Here is a 17,044-nt window from a genome sequence, read left to right on the forward strand (position 1 = left end):
CCAGCAGGGGTCGATTTATCGCGTCTAGTGAAGACGCGATAAACTGACTGCCAAGCACTCTCCTGTCAACACTGGTACTCCGGAGTTGACAGGGGAGCATCAGCAGTCAACTTGCTGCAGTGAAGACGCCCATGGTAAGTAGATCTAAGTGCGTCGACTTCAGCTGCGTTATTCACATAGCTGAAGTTCCGTAACTTAGATCGATCTCCACCTTCAGTGTAGACCAGACCTAAGTATTCTGGCCACAGGCGGTAGGCCAGGTTGAGACAGAGGACTCAAACCTCAGCTGAAGCCCTGCTGTTTATACGTTTTTAGAACAGTGGTGGTGGAAGCCCATCTGTAATTCCATCCACCAGATGCACAGGTGACTTGGACTTCCTTTTTTATTTTCAAAGTGAGATTCCCAAACTTTCCTGAGCTTTTGAAAATATATTATTTGGAAATATTCTTACAGTCGTATCTTTTTTCTGTTTATATTAGAGGTAAAGAAGAAAGCGGGCTTTATCACTCCAGTCCCAGGAGGAGTAGGACCTATGACTGTGGCCATGCTCTTGAAGAACACACTCATTACTGCTAAAAAGCTCATTTACTAGAGAGCTACTGCTACACTAAAAAATGAATCCAAGTCATTCTATTTATTGATGCATAAAACATTTATTTTTTACTACAAATATATTTATTTCTACATTGTATTTATTTTTTCATGTAAAATATTATGAATCTGATGATGATTTACAAAATGTTGCAATACTTTCTGTTACCTCCTGCAGCTGAATTGTGAGTAAAACAAAGTTCAGTCACAGCTTTCACATGTGTATTGTTGTTCTGTGAGTCAAACTTGTTTATAAAAAAAAATATGCTTTTGAACATTTTACTCTTAAGTCCTATTTTCAAAAGTGACTTAGTCAGTTAGGACCCTAAACTTCATTGAAAGTTAATGACGCTTAAGCTCCTAAATGCTAAATCACTTTTTGAAAATTGAACTTAGGCTCCCAAGTCACTTATACACTTTTGAAAATTTTATTCTAAATCTTGAATTCCTTGCAAATCCAAAACGTCTGTTGATGTCAGTAGAATTTTGCATGCCCAAGTAATGCAAGATTCAAACCTAAGATTCAACTGCATGCCAGTCATGCTGAAATCATGAAGGGCTCACATTCAGCATGTATATTTTTTAAATTAAAATGAGCTTATACACCAGAGGCCAAATTCTGACCTTATCTACATACCCAGAAGTCAGTGGGAGCTATGTGCACTAGAATGGAAACCAGAATTTGTCTCCTTCAGAATCCAGGGTTCATTAGCCAAATGTGTTGATACACATGCAGTGTGTTGTGTTTCTTTTTAAGCATGCTCAGTGTTTGATATGCCCTGGTCCTATGATGTGACCATGCATGGCTCACTTAGCAAGATCAGGATTGGGATTAATAAATCTATAGTAAAACCTACTATAGAAATGTGTCGTTGGTAACATAAAAGAGGAGAAAAAGATCATCCAGAATGAAATAGTTGTGTTAAAACTATGAACTGCATTCCCTCTTCCCTCCTGTGATCAGCTCATGTTCTTAGTCTCTGCCATAAGGCCCAATCCTGGTTCCATGGGAGTTTTGCTATTAACTTTAGTGACCAAAGAAGAGTGACATTGGGAAGAGGACACTACTGCTATAAAAATAAGAGGCAAACTTGGGAGAATGGGGAATATTTATCTGCATTTAAAAAAGGAATAAAAATGTTGATGCTCACTTATTCAATGAGAGAGAGAGAGTCAGTTCAAAAACTGGATTAGAGTAATCAATGTGATGTAAAATTAAAATGGGAATGCCAGTGATGATGCCATTCTGATGATGATTGCATATATGATTAACACTGAGGGCCCACTCTAGCTCGACTGACGTCAGTTGGTGTCAGATTGGGCCATTGTTTACATCTCTGAATCTCAGTAGAGAGGGTTTTGATTATTTAGTCTAATCAAGAGCCATTGATGCTTGCCAGTAGTTTGTAGATTGCCTGAATGAAAAAAAGCCCAAATATAATGCTGAATATTTCTTCAATTACAAAAATGTACTTTCTACAATAAAAAAAAAAGTTGGAAAGTTACATTTGTACTGATTTTTCTTATGATAGTTTTTTCTGTTTAGTTTTTAAACCCCAGACACCTGCTATTTTTGTTAAATGTATATAAAATACAAAAATGAAAAGTGAAGGTATTTATATTTCTGCTAACATTTTTTTCTACATATTTAGAAAAATCAATGGTGGTCAAAATAGCATAAACCAAGGAAGTAAATAAAACTGTTGTGCCAAATGAATGGAATAAACTGATCATTTCTGTAATGTGTTTTTTACAGGAAGAACACTTGACGCCTAAGGCATAAACAGTGTCCAACAACCACGTACAAATCATGTCCCAGTCCTGCATACACTTAGGCTTTGTCTATACTAGCACTTTTGTCGGCAAATCTTTTTGTCTGTCAAGGCTGTGAAAAAACGTACCCCAGACCGACACAGGTTTTGCCAACAAAAGCACCAGTGGACAGTGCTATGTTTGCGGGAGATGCTCTTCTGCCAACATAGCTACCACTATGTTTAATTATGCCAGCAGGAGAGCGGCTACACAAAGACCTTACAGCGACACAGCTGCAGCAGTACAGTAGTGCAGACCTAGCCTTAGGCACGTGCTTACATTTAAATGCACACATAAGTGTTTGCAGGATCAGGATATAAGGATACAATCCTATTGAACCTACTGATAATGAAGAAGCCACCTTGTGGGTACTAGTACAATTAAGTTTCTATTGTGTGGGTAGGTGGATGGATGGCTAGATAAAGAAAATTAAGCTTGCTTGATCCAGCTATCCTCCTGAATTGTGATTTATTAGCCTGCGTTGCCCACCTAGGCATAAAACACAAGCTGCACCCCATGAGTATTCAGGTGTGCAGTGACTCAGCACACCTGACAAGGATCAAAACCTCCTGGCTGTAAGGCATTCCCAGGAGAGTGAATTAGATTGGGCAAGGCTAACACGCCATTTGCCTCCTGACAAGTGAAGCTCCTGAATCTAATCCCATGGGTCACTGAGAGGAACAACACAGAGGAATAACCTGACACTGTGAGATGTACGACAGTATCCTTTTAGGGTATGTCTATACTACCCGCTGGATCGGCGGGTAGTAATTGATCTATCGGGGATTAACTTATCGCGTCTCGTCTAGACGCAATAAATCAATCCGTGAATTGATGCCCGTACTCCACTCGGCAGGAGGAGTAAATGGAGTCGACAGTGGAACTGCAGCAGTCCACTCGCCGTGAGGACGGCCAGATAAATCAAACTAAGATACTTCAACTTCAGCTATGCGAATAGCGTAGCTGAAGTTGCACATCTTAGTTCGATTCCCCCCCTCCCCTCAGTGTAGACCAGCCCTTACATTGTGAAATGTTCGTCCCTACCTCTACCTCTCTATTGAGAAAGTGAAAGTGGAAGTCGCTGCTTATGTTCTGTGAGCATAACAATGTGTGAGAGTTAGGGCAATGGGACTACTTGCATGTACAAGTGCTTTGCTGGATCAGGAACCGCTGATTAAATTAGTGACCCTGGGAGGGATCAGTCCAATTGTAAACACTAATAGAAATGTAACTGATGTTGTACTATCTTTCAAGTATCTTCTTAGGTACCTGTGTGGCTCTTGGTGCCCCTTTGGCCTGAGCTGTTAACCGATATGGAGGGCCTTGCAGGATTGTTTCCATTAGAAAGAGCAATGAGTGATAGGAGTGAGCTATATTTGTCAGTGCAACCCTGTTTATTTACAAAGAATGTAAACAGCATCCTGTTTCCCTGCACACAATAGAAACAAGAAGAGTCAGTTTTCTTCCTTGCAATTTCCATGTCCAGCTTTCTGCCCAAAGAGAAGCTCTCTTGGTTTCCTTTCACAGCCATGCTACTAGTTCTTCTCTGGCTTTTCCCAGGTTTTCTGCTTCTCACCCGCATAGCTCCAACCAAAGAATGCCCCAATCCCTGCATCTTCAATCCATTCTAAGGAAACCCCTTGGCATGCATGGCTAAGCCTCTGCCCAGGCCTTTATGCAGCCAGTACCTTGGGTGGTGGTCTCCCATTGTTTCAGCTATCACTAAACAAAGAGACATTTCATTGTTCCCTTGTAGCCTGAATGAGAGGTGGCTAGCATACCCATCAGCTTCAGTGAGGTCTGTGTCTTCTAAATTCTCAGCTAGTGCCTTAACCATTGGCCAGTTCTTCCTCTCTAGGAATAATATAAGCTCCAAAAAGTACACGCCACACAGAAAATATCTCTCATTTGTAAGTAGTGCATATGTCTAGTTTCACTGACTTTTGCTTCACTGCATCTTGTTACTCTGCTTTGACAAATACCAGGTTTCCCCATAAAAAAGTGTCCTTGCATGCACAATTATGCCTACAGGTGATAGGAAACGGGCATTTCAAAAGAGAACCCGAACAGATTGCTGGATAATGGTAGTTTCCTAAATGAATGTGTGGTTGCCCTGAGGCTTTAGGTTGTTGCCAGATGCACTTTTTTTTTTGTTTTTTCCTGATTGGTCAGAACAGCAGGTGACGCTTCACGGTATATAAGTGCAAGGAAGAAACATGAGCACAGGTAAGCAGAACAACCCAGCTGTCTGGAAGAGAAGAAAACTCTATTAATCTGCTGCTAGATATGGCACTTGGAATGCTAATATATATTTTGCTAAGAGGTAGGTTTTCTGGGGTTTTTATCAGTGTCTTATAAACATAAGGTTTTGTATTTATACATTTTTTAAGAAACGTTCACTCATATTTTCTGTAATAAGCAGTGGGGGGAAAAAATCCAGAAAGCTCAAAGGAATTCAGAAACAAAATTAGTTTCAATAGTTTCTGACTTCACTGAATTTGGATAGAGATGATTTCATTTCAAATCATTTTTAAGAGAATCTATCTATCAGCAGATATGCCTTATATAGCATGTTCTAGTGAACTGTATTGTATACAATATCAAGTCATTACAATGGGATTTATAACAGCATGGGAATGTATTCTGAGACTACACAAACCGTAGCTCATTTTCTGTTCCCCACGGTCATAACTAAGTTGTGACAAAAGGAATTCAAAGAGGCAAGAATGTAATCAAAAGAAATCCTCATTATTTAAGTTCAGTCATTCAGCAGTCCATTTAACTGGACACATTTGTACAGATGAAATAAGCTTCATGCAAAAGTGTTTTCCTGCTAAAGCCACTGTTGTTTGCATTATACAGCAATGGTAGCGCTGGGTGAAGAGGCAGCTATTACTGTTTCGTCACTAACCACAGACCGAAGGAATAGCTGGGCAAAAAACAACACAGAAGGTATTTCTGCTCTGCTCTGTATTGTCTCAAATAAACATTTGTAAACTGAAAAAAAATCCTATCTGCTGAGTGTACCTGAATTGATAACTACTCTTAACGTGACTGTCATTTAGTCAAATGGTAGCGTTTATTGTACTGCGATCATTTCTCTATTAGTTTCAGAGGGGTAGCCTTGTTAGTCTGTATCAGTAAAAACAAGGAGTCCTTGTGGCACCTTAGAGACTAAAATTTATTTAGGCATAAGCTTTCGTGGGATATAACCCACTTCATCGGATGCATGGAGTGGAAAATGCAGTAAGCAGGTATAAATATACAGCACATGAAAAGAGGGGAGTTGCCTTAACAAGTGGAGTTGTCAGTGCTAACGAGGCCAGTTCCCAACAGTTGAGAAGGGGTGAATATCAACAGAGGGACAATTACTTTTTGTAGTGTAAGGAGGCCAATTCAATCAAAGTGGATGTGGCCCATTCCCAGAGTTGACAAGAAGGTGTGAATATCAACAGAGACGAAATTATTTTTTGTAGTGACTGGCAGTGGCGAGGTCGCTACAAATAATAATTTCCCCTCTGTTGATACTTATCCCAAGTTATGCAGGTTTGGAGGTGGGGGGTTAAGTATGTAATAACCAGGTACTGTAGAGTCTGTGCACTTTCTGAAGGTCTCTTCTGCCAGCGTGAACCATTATTCATTTTCTAGGTATCAGCAGCTATTTCTTAAATCTGAATTGTCATGTACATCAAGTGAGAATGCAGCTGATACCCGAATAGATTAAAACTAATGATTCCCATTGCTGCTATTGGACAGCTTCTTTATTTGTTGCACTACAGTCTTTGATTGCCAAAACCACTGCAACTGATGTTGATGGTGTCCTTTTGTTCTTTTTCTTGTTTCTCTTCAATATATGTCTGCTTAAAGGTAAACTTGAAAGGTTGCTAGGATCTGAGTACAGAGCTTTGTGTTTTTCCTGCAGGCTGCATTCTTGATGCTGCCATAGGTATTAGCAATGTAATGACAGTACACCTCTACCTCGATATAACGCAGTCCTTGGGAGCCAAAAAATCTCATCGCATTATAGGTGAAACCGTGTTATATTGAACTTGCTTTGATCCACCGGAGTGTGCAGCCCCGCCGCCCCCGGAGCACTGCTTTACCGCATTATATCCAAATTCATGTTATGTCAGATGGCATTATATCAAGGTAGCAGTGTACTTGTTGTTAGGGAAATGAAGAATCTTGAACTCAGGACTTGGCAGGTAAGTAAAGGAGGAATGGATTTTTAACTATTCTGTTTTTAAGATGTATTTGTTTTTAGTTTTTAAATCGACATATGCATTCAATTAATGCTAGATCATCTAAAGGCTTTCAAGTAGCTTTTTAGTCAATCTATAAGCTTTCCTTTCCCCCCATCATCCACAAAGAGTCAAAATACTGATCCTGTCGACTAGTCTCAGTCATAGTCACATGAGAGCCATCGCAGTATGCAAGAAGTAGTATTGACAGAAATTCATAATAATTTTTGGTCTGCTTTTAAGTGCAGTACTTTCCTTTATCAATGTAGATCGGGGTGGGCACACTTTTTGGCCCAAGGGCCACATTTGAGAATAGAAATTGTATGGCGGGCCATGAATGCTTACAAAATTGGGATTCGGGTGTGGGAGGGTGAGGTATCTGGTTGGGGGTGCGGGCTCTGGGTGGGGCCAGAAATGAAGAGTTCAGGGTGTGGGAGGGGGCAGGGGATTGGGGGCTGGTGTGGGGCTGGGGCTGAGAAGTTTGGGGTGTAGGAGGGTGCCCAGGATGGGACCAAGGGGTTTGGAGAGCGGGAAGGGGATCGGGCTGTGGCCCAGGGGTGCAGGCTCCAGACGGTGCTTACCTCAAGCAGCTTCTAGAAGCAGTGGCTTGTCCCTTCTGCAGTTCCTACGCAGAGGCGTAACCAGGCAGATATGCACGCTGCCTCATCCACAGGACCCACTCCTGCAGATCCCATTGGCCGCATTTCCCTCCTCCTGGCTGCCCGTATGCGTAGGAGCTGGAGGGGAGCCATGCTGCTGCTTCCGGGAGCCACGTGAAGTGGCCCCCAACCCTGCTCCCCAGCAGAGCACCAGAGTAGGGCAAGCCCCAGACCCCACTCCCCAACAGGCACTCAAGGGCCAGATTAAAATGGCTGGCGGGCCGCACTTTGCCCACCCCTGATGTAGATGGAGCCCATGATCTGGCCTAGAGTGTTTCTCTGTGACATGGGTGTTCTTCCAGCATTGGATAAAGAATAAAAAATGATGCTGTTTGGTGTCACATGGCTGTAGACATTTATGCTGTGATTCATTGACTAGCCTTGCTGTCTGAAATACTGGTTGTACTAGAGAGAGGGAATTTATTATGGGCCAGATTTTCACAAATGAGAGGTTCACTTGCATGAACAAAGCCACGTGGGCAGCTGTACCTCCTCAATGTGCACTTGCTGTCGTTAAGGATATAAAATGGATATTTGCAGTCAGCGAGATGGTGGCTTTAACAATTACTCACAAATACAGGCATGCAATTGCACACTTGGGGTTTGCAGATATAAGTATCAGAGCTGTAGCTGTGTTAGCCTGTATCAGCAAAAACAACGAGAAGTACTTGTGGCACCTTAGAGACTAACAAATTTATTTGGGCATAAGCTTTCGTGGGATATAACCCACTTCATCAGAGTCCTCTGCTTTTAAAAACAGTAACCCTTTAAGAGTTAGAAGACTGGACTTCGGGGTGGAAGGAAGTGTTTAAAGACTCTTGTGTGAAACTGGCCACATCCCTTCACTCCATTCTTGCAGCTTCCATTTCTAGACAGGTGGAACAGTCATTTAACACTGAAGTAAGGAAGCTCATAATTAAATCATGTTAATAACAAACCCTTAGGAAATTAATTAACTCCCAGGCAAATGCCAGGTCGGAAATGGCACTATCCTGTGGGATTGTGGATCCAGGCAAGAGTGAGCTGAGTCCCACACCCATCAGCCAGGAACCTTCCTTAGTCTGCATGTCGTATGCAGTCATCCTCAACTTCAAAAATTAGGGGCTGTTGGTTCACCTTGAGTGGCAAGGTCAGCGAGAGGAAAGAAGCAACATGGAGAGACAGGAGGCTGGGCTGGCAGCTGACTGGAAGTTGACAGGGAATATGAGAATTTCTTCCTGCCTAAGGGGGACGTTTTCCAATGTTAGAATCATAGAATATCAGGGTTGGAAGGGACCTCAGGAGATCATCTAGTCCAACCCCCTGCTCAAAGCAGGAGAAATGCCCAACTAAATCATCCCATCCAGGGCTTTGTCAAGCCTGACCTTAAAAACCTCTAAGGATGGAGATTCCAGCACCTCCCTAGGTAACCCATTCCAGTGCTTCACCACCCTCCTAGTGAAAAAGTTTTTCCTAATATCCAAACTAAACCTCCCCCACTACAACTTGAGACCATTACTCCTTGTTCTTTCTTTGGGTACCACTGAGAACAGTCTAGATCTAGCCTCTTTGGAACCCCCTTTCAGGTAGTTGAAAGCAGCGGTCAAATCCCCCCCTCATTCTTCTCTTCTTCAGACTAAACAATCCCAGTTCCCTCAGACTCTCCTCATAGGTCATGTGCTCCAGCTCCCTAATCATCAGGAAGGAATTGGGGAAATAGGAAGGGTCTTGTTTTACTTAGAGTGGAACAAAACTGGGAGAGACTTAGATGAGCTGGATCACGGATGAAAATCTACATACTCATCGTCATCAGCTGAGTGCGAGGAACTGAGGGTGAATGTACTCTCAAAATGCAAAGAAAAGAACCTGTGCAGACCCACCAGCCAACTCCTGGTCTGTTTTGCACAGCCTACTCCAAATAGCCCCCTGATGGATCAGCTGTCATGCTTGCGGTCAGATAAGTTCTTTGACGCATTTACCTGCATCCCATGGGGATGATTAGTTCTCACCTGCTCAAAAATGGGGCAATATGCATCAAAGTTAATGCAGAAGAAACGACGGATCTCTGTCTGATGCAATTTCTATTAAGTGCATTGCAGTCTGGGCATTTGTAGTTTATACAAATCTACCTCTGGCACTCGCAATATTTTTTGGATATTTTGAATGTGGATGCACATGCATACGTGGACTCTGTGTGTGTGCTGGTACATATGGTAACTATATAGCATATACACTTAGTTTTTCTTTTATAACAGCTCTGTCATTTTGTGTCAAACTGTAAAATTTGTCAGTTTTGTCATGACCAGTCCTTCAGTTATCCATTATTTTGATTTCATGTCAGATCAGGTCAAATTCACCTTTGTATGACTTGCATGTGGCAAACATCCATCTATATGCATGCTTATACTGCGTATTTTCTTCACATGACTTAAAGGGCAAATGGGAACTAATATCTGGCTCTTAGATGATGCTTTTCGTTGATAGATCACAAAATGCTTTGCAAAGGTCAGCGTCACTAGGTGCTCTTTAAACAGCTTATCCGGTGTGTAGGTGGATAATACAATATTTAAGTTAGTAGAATTGTCTCCGTATGTGATTAGAAAAAATGTTTTTCTTTTTGTTTCTGATTTTATAATTCATTTGAATGTAATTCCTCTTAAATTGTAGAGTTACAGTATTTAGCACTTTTAATTTTGGGGTCTGGATTTGATATCTGAGCTTGCAGCCCTTAGACAAAACTCCCACCGATGTTAGCGGGGGCTGTGTGTGTGTGAGTGTGTGTGCGTGTGTGTCTATGTGTATGAGAAAATACTGTAGGACTGGGCCCTTGAATTACAAGATTTTTCTCTCCAAACTTTGTCTCAAAACATTTTCTAGGCCTGTTTTCGTTCCTGTTTTAAATGCATTTAGAATAACAATGAGGTCTGATACAGCTGTTTAGTACTTTCATCCTGTGAAAATGGAATGCTGCCACCTTTTGGCAACTTGCTATGGTACTTCCATAGAAAACCAGGAAGGTTTTTTTATGCAGAGTGAAAATATTACAGTTTTATTCTGACAGTGGGAGATTTTGTGCTTTTTTCTATGTAGATTAGCAAATTTTAATGATATATTTTTATTTTATTTTAACCATTATACCATGGCTTTACGTGAAATATTTAGCAGAATAATCCTACCTCCCCAGGGTTGACAACAGGGGGTGCTACTACCCCTGAAATGTATCTTTACTGGCTCCTGGCGGAGCAGATTACTGTTATACCAGTGAAAAAGGTCCACAGTCATTATTTTCAATGCACAGCAGTTTATTGAGAAGGAATTACACGAGTGGTAAAGAGTTATATCAAGCACATAACTCCTATGTTAGACATTAAGAGCTATACATTACATAAATGTCTATAGGGCCTTTCAGCCTCTAAAATACCAAAGTACTTAACAACCCTGAGGCTTGATGCTGCTACCAATACACAGGCTGAGTTGTACTCTTTGCCTCTTTTTGACCTGAGCTGCAGTTTGGAGCTCTGGGGATGTTCAGCTGGGAGATGAAATTGGTGATATCAGGAATTTATCTGATGCAGTTTTGTTTACAAAGAATGTACAAAGTCCTGTGTCTCTGAGTGAGCGCAAGAAATGACGTCTTACCTTACAGCTCCAAGCCTCTTTAGCCAACAGATCCAAAAATACTCTCTGTAGCTTTTTCCAAGGTGACAGTGTACTCTAGGGTTGTCACCTTTCTAATTGCTGGTAACGGGACTCCTGAGGCCTTGCCCCCTTTTCTCCCTCTTCTCCCCAAGGTCCTGCCCCAATCCCTCACTCCTCTTCCTGCCTCCTCCTGTAGCTCCTGGATCGTCTCCACCTTCCTCCCTCCCCAGCTGGGCCCCCCTTGCTCCAGGGCTGGAATAGGAACTGTTGCAGCCTGACAAGGAGCCTGCCAGCAGGTAGGAGGCAGCCCCAGCTGAGCAGGGACTGGTGTGGGTTAATGACCTCGCGCCACCTCCTTCCCTGCGGTAACTGGATTTTTGGTGTCCAGTTGGTACATCTGACTGGGCGCTGCCAGGTCTTTTTCAACCAGACTTTCCAGTCAAAAACTAGGCACCTGGCAATCCTAAATGGCACCCAGACACCGAAGCCAAAAACTGGGTTGTCCAGGCAAAACCCAGACGGGTGGCAACCCTACTGTACTCTCTGGCTACTGCTTGGCTGGCTTGCTCTTTGCATCTGCCTGCCTCTCTGTGTGCCATCTGGTCCACTCTCCGTCTCTCAGCAAAGCTCTCCCCCACCCACTCACTCCAAACTCCTGGACAGGTTCACAACCCCCTTTTGTCTTTGGTGCAGGGGTGATGGTGGAGGGGCTTCTGATTAACTCATCCTGTTAACTGAAGGGTGAGTTCGCATCCAGTCTCAAAGAGGTACATGATTGACGCAATCTCCAGTCCCTCTCACTCAGCATAATGGTATCTTGGATGGCAGTGGGACTACTCTCTTAGGGAGCTGCTGCTCAGCCTGAATAATGGTGACAGAATCAGCCCCTCTATATGCCAGCATCACTTGACGCATCAGACAAAAGTGGTTTACAATACGTTGGCACACAAGAGCCACCTGGAACTGTTTGGACTAGGATGAAAAGAGGAAGCGCTCACCCAGCTGAGAGCACGGGGGAATGTAGTAAGGCAGAATGGAATCACTCTGATTGGAATTTGGTCAGGAAATGGGGGATTAATAACGTCACTCTTGAGAAATGTGTCATAAGATCATCAGTGACCACAAGTGGTCAGGACAGAACGTTGGGCTTACATCTCTGACGGCACCTCCAACAACCTAGAGTACATGAGTGCCCTGGTGGAGCACTGTTTCAGCACGTACTCAGAGGGAAGCTTTCTGCTTGACAAAAGACCAATACCAGACTTCAGTGACTTGGAAGCGGTGTTGTTCTTGTCCTGAGTGTGTTTTTCTTTTCTTGCGGTCATGACTGAAAACCAGTGTTGTGAAATATTCAGGTTAGAACTCACTCGGCTATGTCTAAAACAATTCCCCGAAATAACAGGCATTGATTGGCTGCTCCACCCAATCAATAACTCCTGCAGCCAGGAGACCTGTTCAGACAAATACTTCGTCCGACTAGCAAGCCTTTGACATCCTCCCTTCCTTTGCCCCACCACACTCCCCCATCCCGCGACCCATTACTGTTGGCCTCTGGCTCTTTCTATCAACAAATAGTGATCTAGCCACAATCCTGAAGAATGGTCCTGATTTGTGCCATTTACATAAAACAATTAGCTGCCAGTGTTGGGAACAAACTAAGGGCAAGCTGCCTGAAAGCAATGGTGTTTTGTCCTTTTGATTAAAAATTAATCACATTAGGCCAGATTCAGAAGCAGTGGCTAACAACAATCCTGCTAATCCTCTGTGCTCCTATCCTGCTGGGTTTCAGGCTGGGTTATGCTGACGTTAACTTGGAATGAATCCAGCATATTCATTAAACTTCTGCACATTTATTGAGAGGAAATCATTGATTTAAAACTGGTATTTGAAAAACTCCATGCTAAGGTGTCCAGCGTCTTCATTCTGTTTTAGCTCGCAGTGTCGCTATTGGTCAGCAAATTTTACATCACCTTCAACGTGTGTGTAATGGGGTTTTCTCTTGTAAATGATCTTACTTTTAAAAATGACATGATTATTGTTTTCAGACAATTTTATTTCTTCAAATGTAACTTTTCCTCCTCTCCTACGTCTTTCTCAATAGACTACCCAGAGGAACCTATTGCTCTGAAGTTTATGCAATCCTGTCTTGAAGAACACGACAGTTATTGTATTAATGGCCTCTGTGCTTTTCATAGTGAACTCAAGAAACCCATATGCAGGTGAATACATTGAATGTTTAAATAGACACTCTTGGAGAAGTAGACGAGTTTATATTTGTTTCCTGTGTATGTTACACATAACATTTATCCTGACCTGCAATTTGATCTGTATGCAGGCATAGGTTTATCATCTAAGTAGTTCCACTGAAACCAGTGCAACATGGACATCCTTCAAATTAGGCACCATGCAAGTTCAGGTTCTTTATTAACAACACAATGGAGCTGTGACAACATCATACTCTGGGTAATTAAAGCTTACTGGAGAAGCTAAAGCAGAAGATGAAGTGCTTGGAAGCTGCTTTTGACACATTCTGCTCTCAGAACTGCAGCATCAGGCTGCAATCTGAAGCCAAAGGGTTAAATTTACAGCTGTGCTCCTTGACTGTTGGGCAGGGGCCACAAAGGAGCTAGCAGGATCTCCCTGCTTCTGGGAGTGGTTCTGCATCAAATCCGGCCCTGACGTACTTCAGGGCTTTCTAGAACTATTCTTGGCTGCCTGTGGGCCCGATGGTCATTACAACAGCTAGGTATCAGCAGAACACAGTGTTCTCTCACTGCACCCTCTCTTGGGGCATTCGCAGCGCAAGGCATCCAGCAGCTTTCTGACATACGGGTTTCTGACTGCAAAATAGAATCTGCCCACCCCAGTTATTTCCCTTCCACATTTTAATTGCAAAGTGTTTAAAATGAATCAAAGGTAATAGGTATCTTCCAGTTTCAAGTTAAGATTTTCTGAATACTCTTGTGGATTTTTTTTTTTTTTGTATTTTTAGGTGCCTGACAGGTTACAATGGCGAAAGATGTGAACACTTGACATTGAATTCGTATGCGCTTAATTCTTACGAGCACTATATTGCAGTGGGAATTGGCACTGGAATGTTACTGAGTGGGATCATCGCTCTAATCTATTGCTATGTAAGAAAGAGGTATGGAAAAAGGTGTTTTCCGGGGCATGAAAATTGTTATGTGAATTTCTAAACTGTTCAGAATACCTGAAAGCAAGAGCATTATATTAGTCTGAGTGGATAGAGCAGAGGGCTAAGGAATCTGTTCCTGGGTCTGTCACTCGCTTATTGCGGGATCTTAGACAAGTAACTGAACTGCACTGTGCCTCTATTTCTGCATCGGTAACATGTCAAATTATTCTGAAGCTGCCCACGAGCGCTGAGTTCGTGGGGACTGCTCACGTGACTTAGGCAAGTAGGATTTGGCTCGGTTTACATCATTACTGTTCTGTCGCGTGATTAAATTCACAAATTGGCTATCCATTTTAGGTGCAGAAAGTTGAAATCACCGTACAAAGTCTGAACCGGGGAGACAGCGTTGTGAAGAACTGACATAGGATGCTTACCGATTTTCCTATAAATTACAGGAGGTTCCTACTTGAAAGAACTACCAGTGCCAACAAAATACTAGCAGGCGCCACTGATAACCGGAGACAGTGGAAATCAAATAACCGGTGCACAGCTAGCGCGCCTGTAGAACTGACTGGCTTCACTCATTTTGATAAAAGCTTTCGTTGCTTTAATAAAGGTTGTTGGGGGACTTATTTGAGTGGATTGACATGGCCGAGGATCCTTTCCCATTGTCCGACTATGGTTCATTTGTTTTTGAGTGGAGATCTGACTTCTCTTAGCTGCTTTTGGTAACTTCAAGCCTTGATTGTTCAACAGGCAAGGGCATTCTGTATGGAGGAAGACGACGATGTGTCTCTCAACACTCTGAGGCAAAGAATGGAGTTCACACGCTGCCAAAGGCAAGTAGTCAGTCTAGCCCATCTCTGGTTTCCCAATGGCCTATAGTATGGGCCTGGGCTGACGTGAATACGGCGGATCTCTCAAGTGGGTTAAATGCAATATGCTTCTATTGCCACAGTGGATAAAGGCGGCCAAGGCTTTGCACTGGGAAATGGGAGACTGAAAAAAGATATCATTAAAATGAAGAAGAATAAAGATCAGATGATTTTGGAAAAATAACATTGAGAATGAGAGCAGTCCCTGAGATCTTAGAGGACAAAGGGCTAATGACATTTTGAGAAGAGTAAGGCTCACATGGACAATGAAAGTGTTCATCTGGACAGCCTTGATCTTCCAGTACATCATGTAGTAGCTCCCCACACTCCCAGACTTGTCAGTCAGGCATCTTCCTGCCCAGTGATATGCACTGCTGGACAAGAGGAACAAGACTGTACTTGCTATTTCGTTATAAGGACTCGTTAATACAGTTCTACCCAGCTGGCTTCACGCTCATGGAACTTGTAGTATATCACCATTTAAACAAGAAATGGGTAAAGGAAATATGCCTAGCTCCAACCTGCCAGATTAATATTATGTGCTTTCTTTTTCATCTTCTCACCCACAAGATGTCTTCAGATGGGGAGATTTGTTCTTGAGATAGGGAAATAAAATAGATTCAGAGGACAGTGGCTCCTGAAAAACTTTGCAGCTTCTAACTGAGAGTTTTGGAATACTGATGCTGATCATTTTCAACATTGCTCAGAAGAGTTTTTGTTTCAGGTGCTGCACATTGTGGATCCAGATTTTAGCTGCATTTAGACACCCCTGGGGAAACAGTGCCTAACTGTGTAAGGGCTAATTTGGGGACCTCATTTGTCTTTTGAAAATCGGGCTCTCTTGTTATGTGTATTCACTTTTTCCAAGTGATGTGTGTCATGTTTTTTTTTATATAATGTCATTAGTAAGAAGTGAAATGCTCAAAACGAAATATGTAAGATAGGTCAACATGCACATTTCCCCTTTTAAACTGGACCCTAAGTCCTCTAGTATGACATGCCCTGCTTGATTAGAAGTGCCAATGTACAATGAATACAATGGCAAGGATGTATGGGCAAGGAGCTGACCTTAGGTGCATTACCATCCATTTCCTCTAGGTTTTGAAGTGAGCATTCCTTAAGGTACGTTGGTTTTCCTTTTTCTCAAGGTCAACCTCATTAAACTCTCTAGCTATCTAGTTAATCATAGAAGATTAGGGTTGGAAGAGACCTCAGGAGGTCATCTAGTCCAGCCCCCTGCTCAAAGCAGGATCAACACCAACTAAATCATCCCAGCCAGGGCTTTGTCAAACCGGGCCTTAAAAACATCTAAGGAAGGAGATTCCACCACCTCCCTAGGTAACCCATTCCAGTGATTCACCACCCTCCTAGTGAAAACATTTTTCCTAATATCCAACCTAGACCTCCCTCACTGCAACTTGAGACCATTGCTCCTTGTTCTGTCATCTGGTACCACTGAGAACAGTTTAGATCCATCCTCTTTGGAACCCCTGAAGGCTGCTATCAAATCCCCCCTCACTCTTCTCTTCTGCAGACTAAATAAGCCCAGTTCCATTACATTATCTTGACTTCTTTCTTCTACACTTTTACAATTTCTTCTTTCTCAATTGTTCCGCTCAGAGTAAATTCATCAGCTTGAATCAACTTCCTTTGGCTTAATGCATTTGTAATGAGAGCAAAATCTGGCCTGCAATGATTAAATCATTTGGTCAGGTGCTTCACTTAGGCACCTGTTAGAAACTTATGCTCAGCCTGGAGACAGTGGGTTCGACCTTTTCTCATGTGTCTAATGGGTCAAAGGAGGAAGACTTCAGATTTTTTGTGTGTCTCTTTACCCAGCAATTATCTTTATGTGCACATACATTATGCAGATTGCACGTGATTCCGTCTGTGCACAGAATTGCTGTGTGCTAGAATATAGACATACATTAATGAGTTGTTTGAAGGGCACATATTTTGTGGGTATGAACATCGGCAACTTATAACCTTAAAAGGTTTACACAGAGAGACGTAGTTTTGTTTGTTTTAACATCCTGGCTGCAATTTCCGAAGCCCATTGGGGTGAGCAGCTGACTTGGCTAAGTGGCCAAGTACTTTACAGAGTGCATAAT

At 42.5% G+C, this 17,044-nt stretch overlaps 2 protein-coding genes across 3 annotated transcripts in view; both read left to right on the forward strand.

Annotated features, from left to right (window-relative positions):
• MTHFD2L (methylenetetrahydrofolate dehydrogenase (NADP+ dependent) 2 like) overlaps positions 1-2,016 on the forward strand; it is a 41,977-nt gene extending 39,961 nt beyond the window's left edge. The window contains exon 8 of one of the 2 annotated variants that reach the window (XR_004000741.1): positions 481-530. Coding sequence is in view for 1 of the 2 variants with exons in the window: in XM_030565230.1 (XP_030421090.1) it covers positions 481-593 (113 nt within the window). In the remaining variant the exon portion in view is untranslated. Of the gene's footprint in view, positions 1-480 lie in introns of both variants that reach the window. The other variant, XM_030565230.1, reaches the window with a different exon arrangement.
• Positions 2,017-4,690: 2,674 nt separating this feature from the next.
• On the forward strand, positions 4,691-15,683 carry EPGN (epithelial mitogen). The gene is made up of 5 exons (XM_030564253.1): positions 4,691-4,727; positions 5,267-5,356; positions 13,024-13,141; positions 13,915-14,067; positions 14,815-15,683. The coding sequence occupies exons 1-5, from the start codon at positions 4,691-4,693 to the stop codon at positions 14,864-14,866; spliced, it is 450 nt and encodes a 149-aa protein (XP_030420113.1). The 3' UTR covers positions 14,867-15,683.
• The last annotated feature ends 1,361 nt before the right edge of the window (positions 15,684-17,044 follow it).

The sequence above is a fragment of the Gopherus evgoodei genome, chromosome 5 (assembly GCF_007399415.2).
Source record: "Gopherus evgoodei ecotype Sinaloan lineage chromosome 5, rGopEvg1_v1.p, whole genome shotgun sequence".
Classification (NCBI taxonomy): Eukaryota; Metazoa; Chordata; order Testudines; family Testudinidae; genus Gopherus; species Gopherus evgoodei.

What these genes read in the sequence shown, in the direction of transcription:
- EPGN (XM_030564253.1), top strand. Translation starts at nt 4,691, where the DNA reads ATGGCACTTGGAATGCTAATATATATTTTGCTAAGAG. An exon ending in AATATATATTTTGCTAAGAG is followed by an intron (nt 4,728 to 5,266) that starts GTAGGTTTTCTG and finishes TGCATTATACAG; the next exon opens with CAATGGTAGCGCTGGGTGAA. An exon ending in TATTGCTATGTAAGAAAGAG is followed by an intron (nt 14,068 to 14,814) that starts GTATGGAAAAAG and finishes ATTGTTCAACAG; the next exon opens with GCAAGGGCATTCTGTATGGA.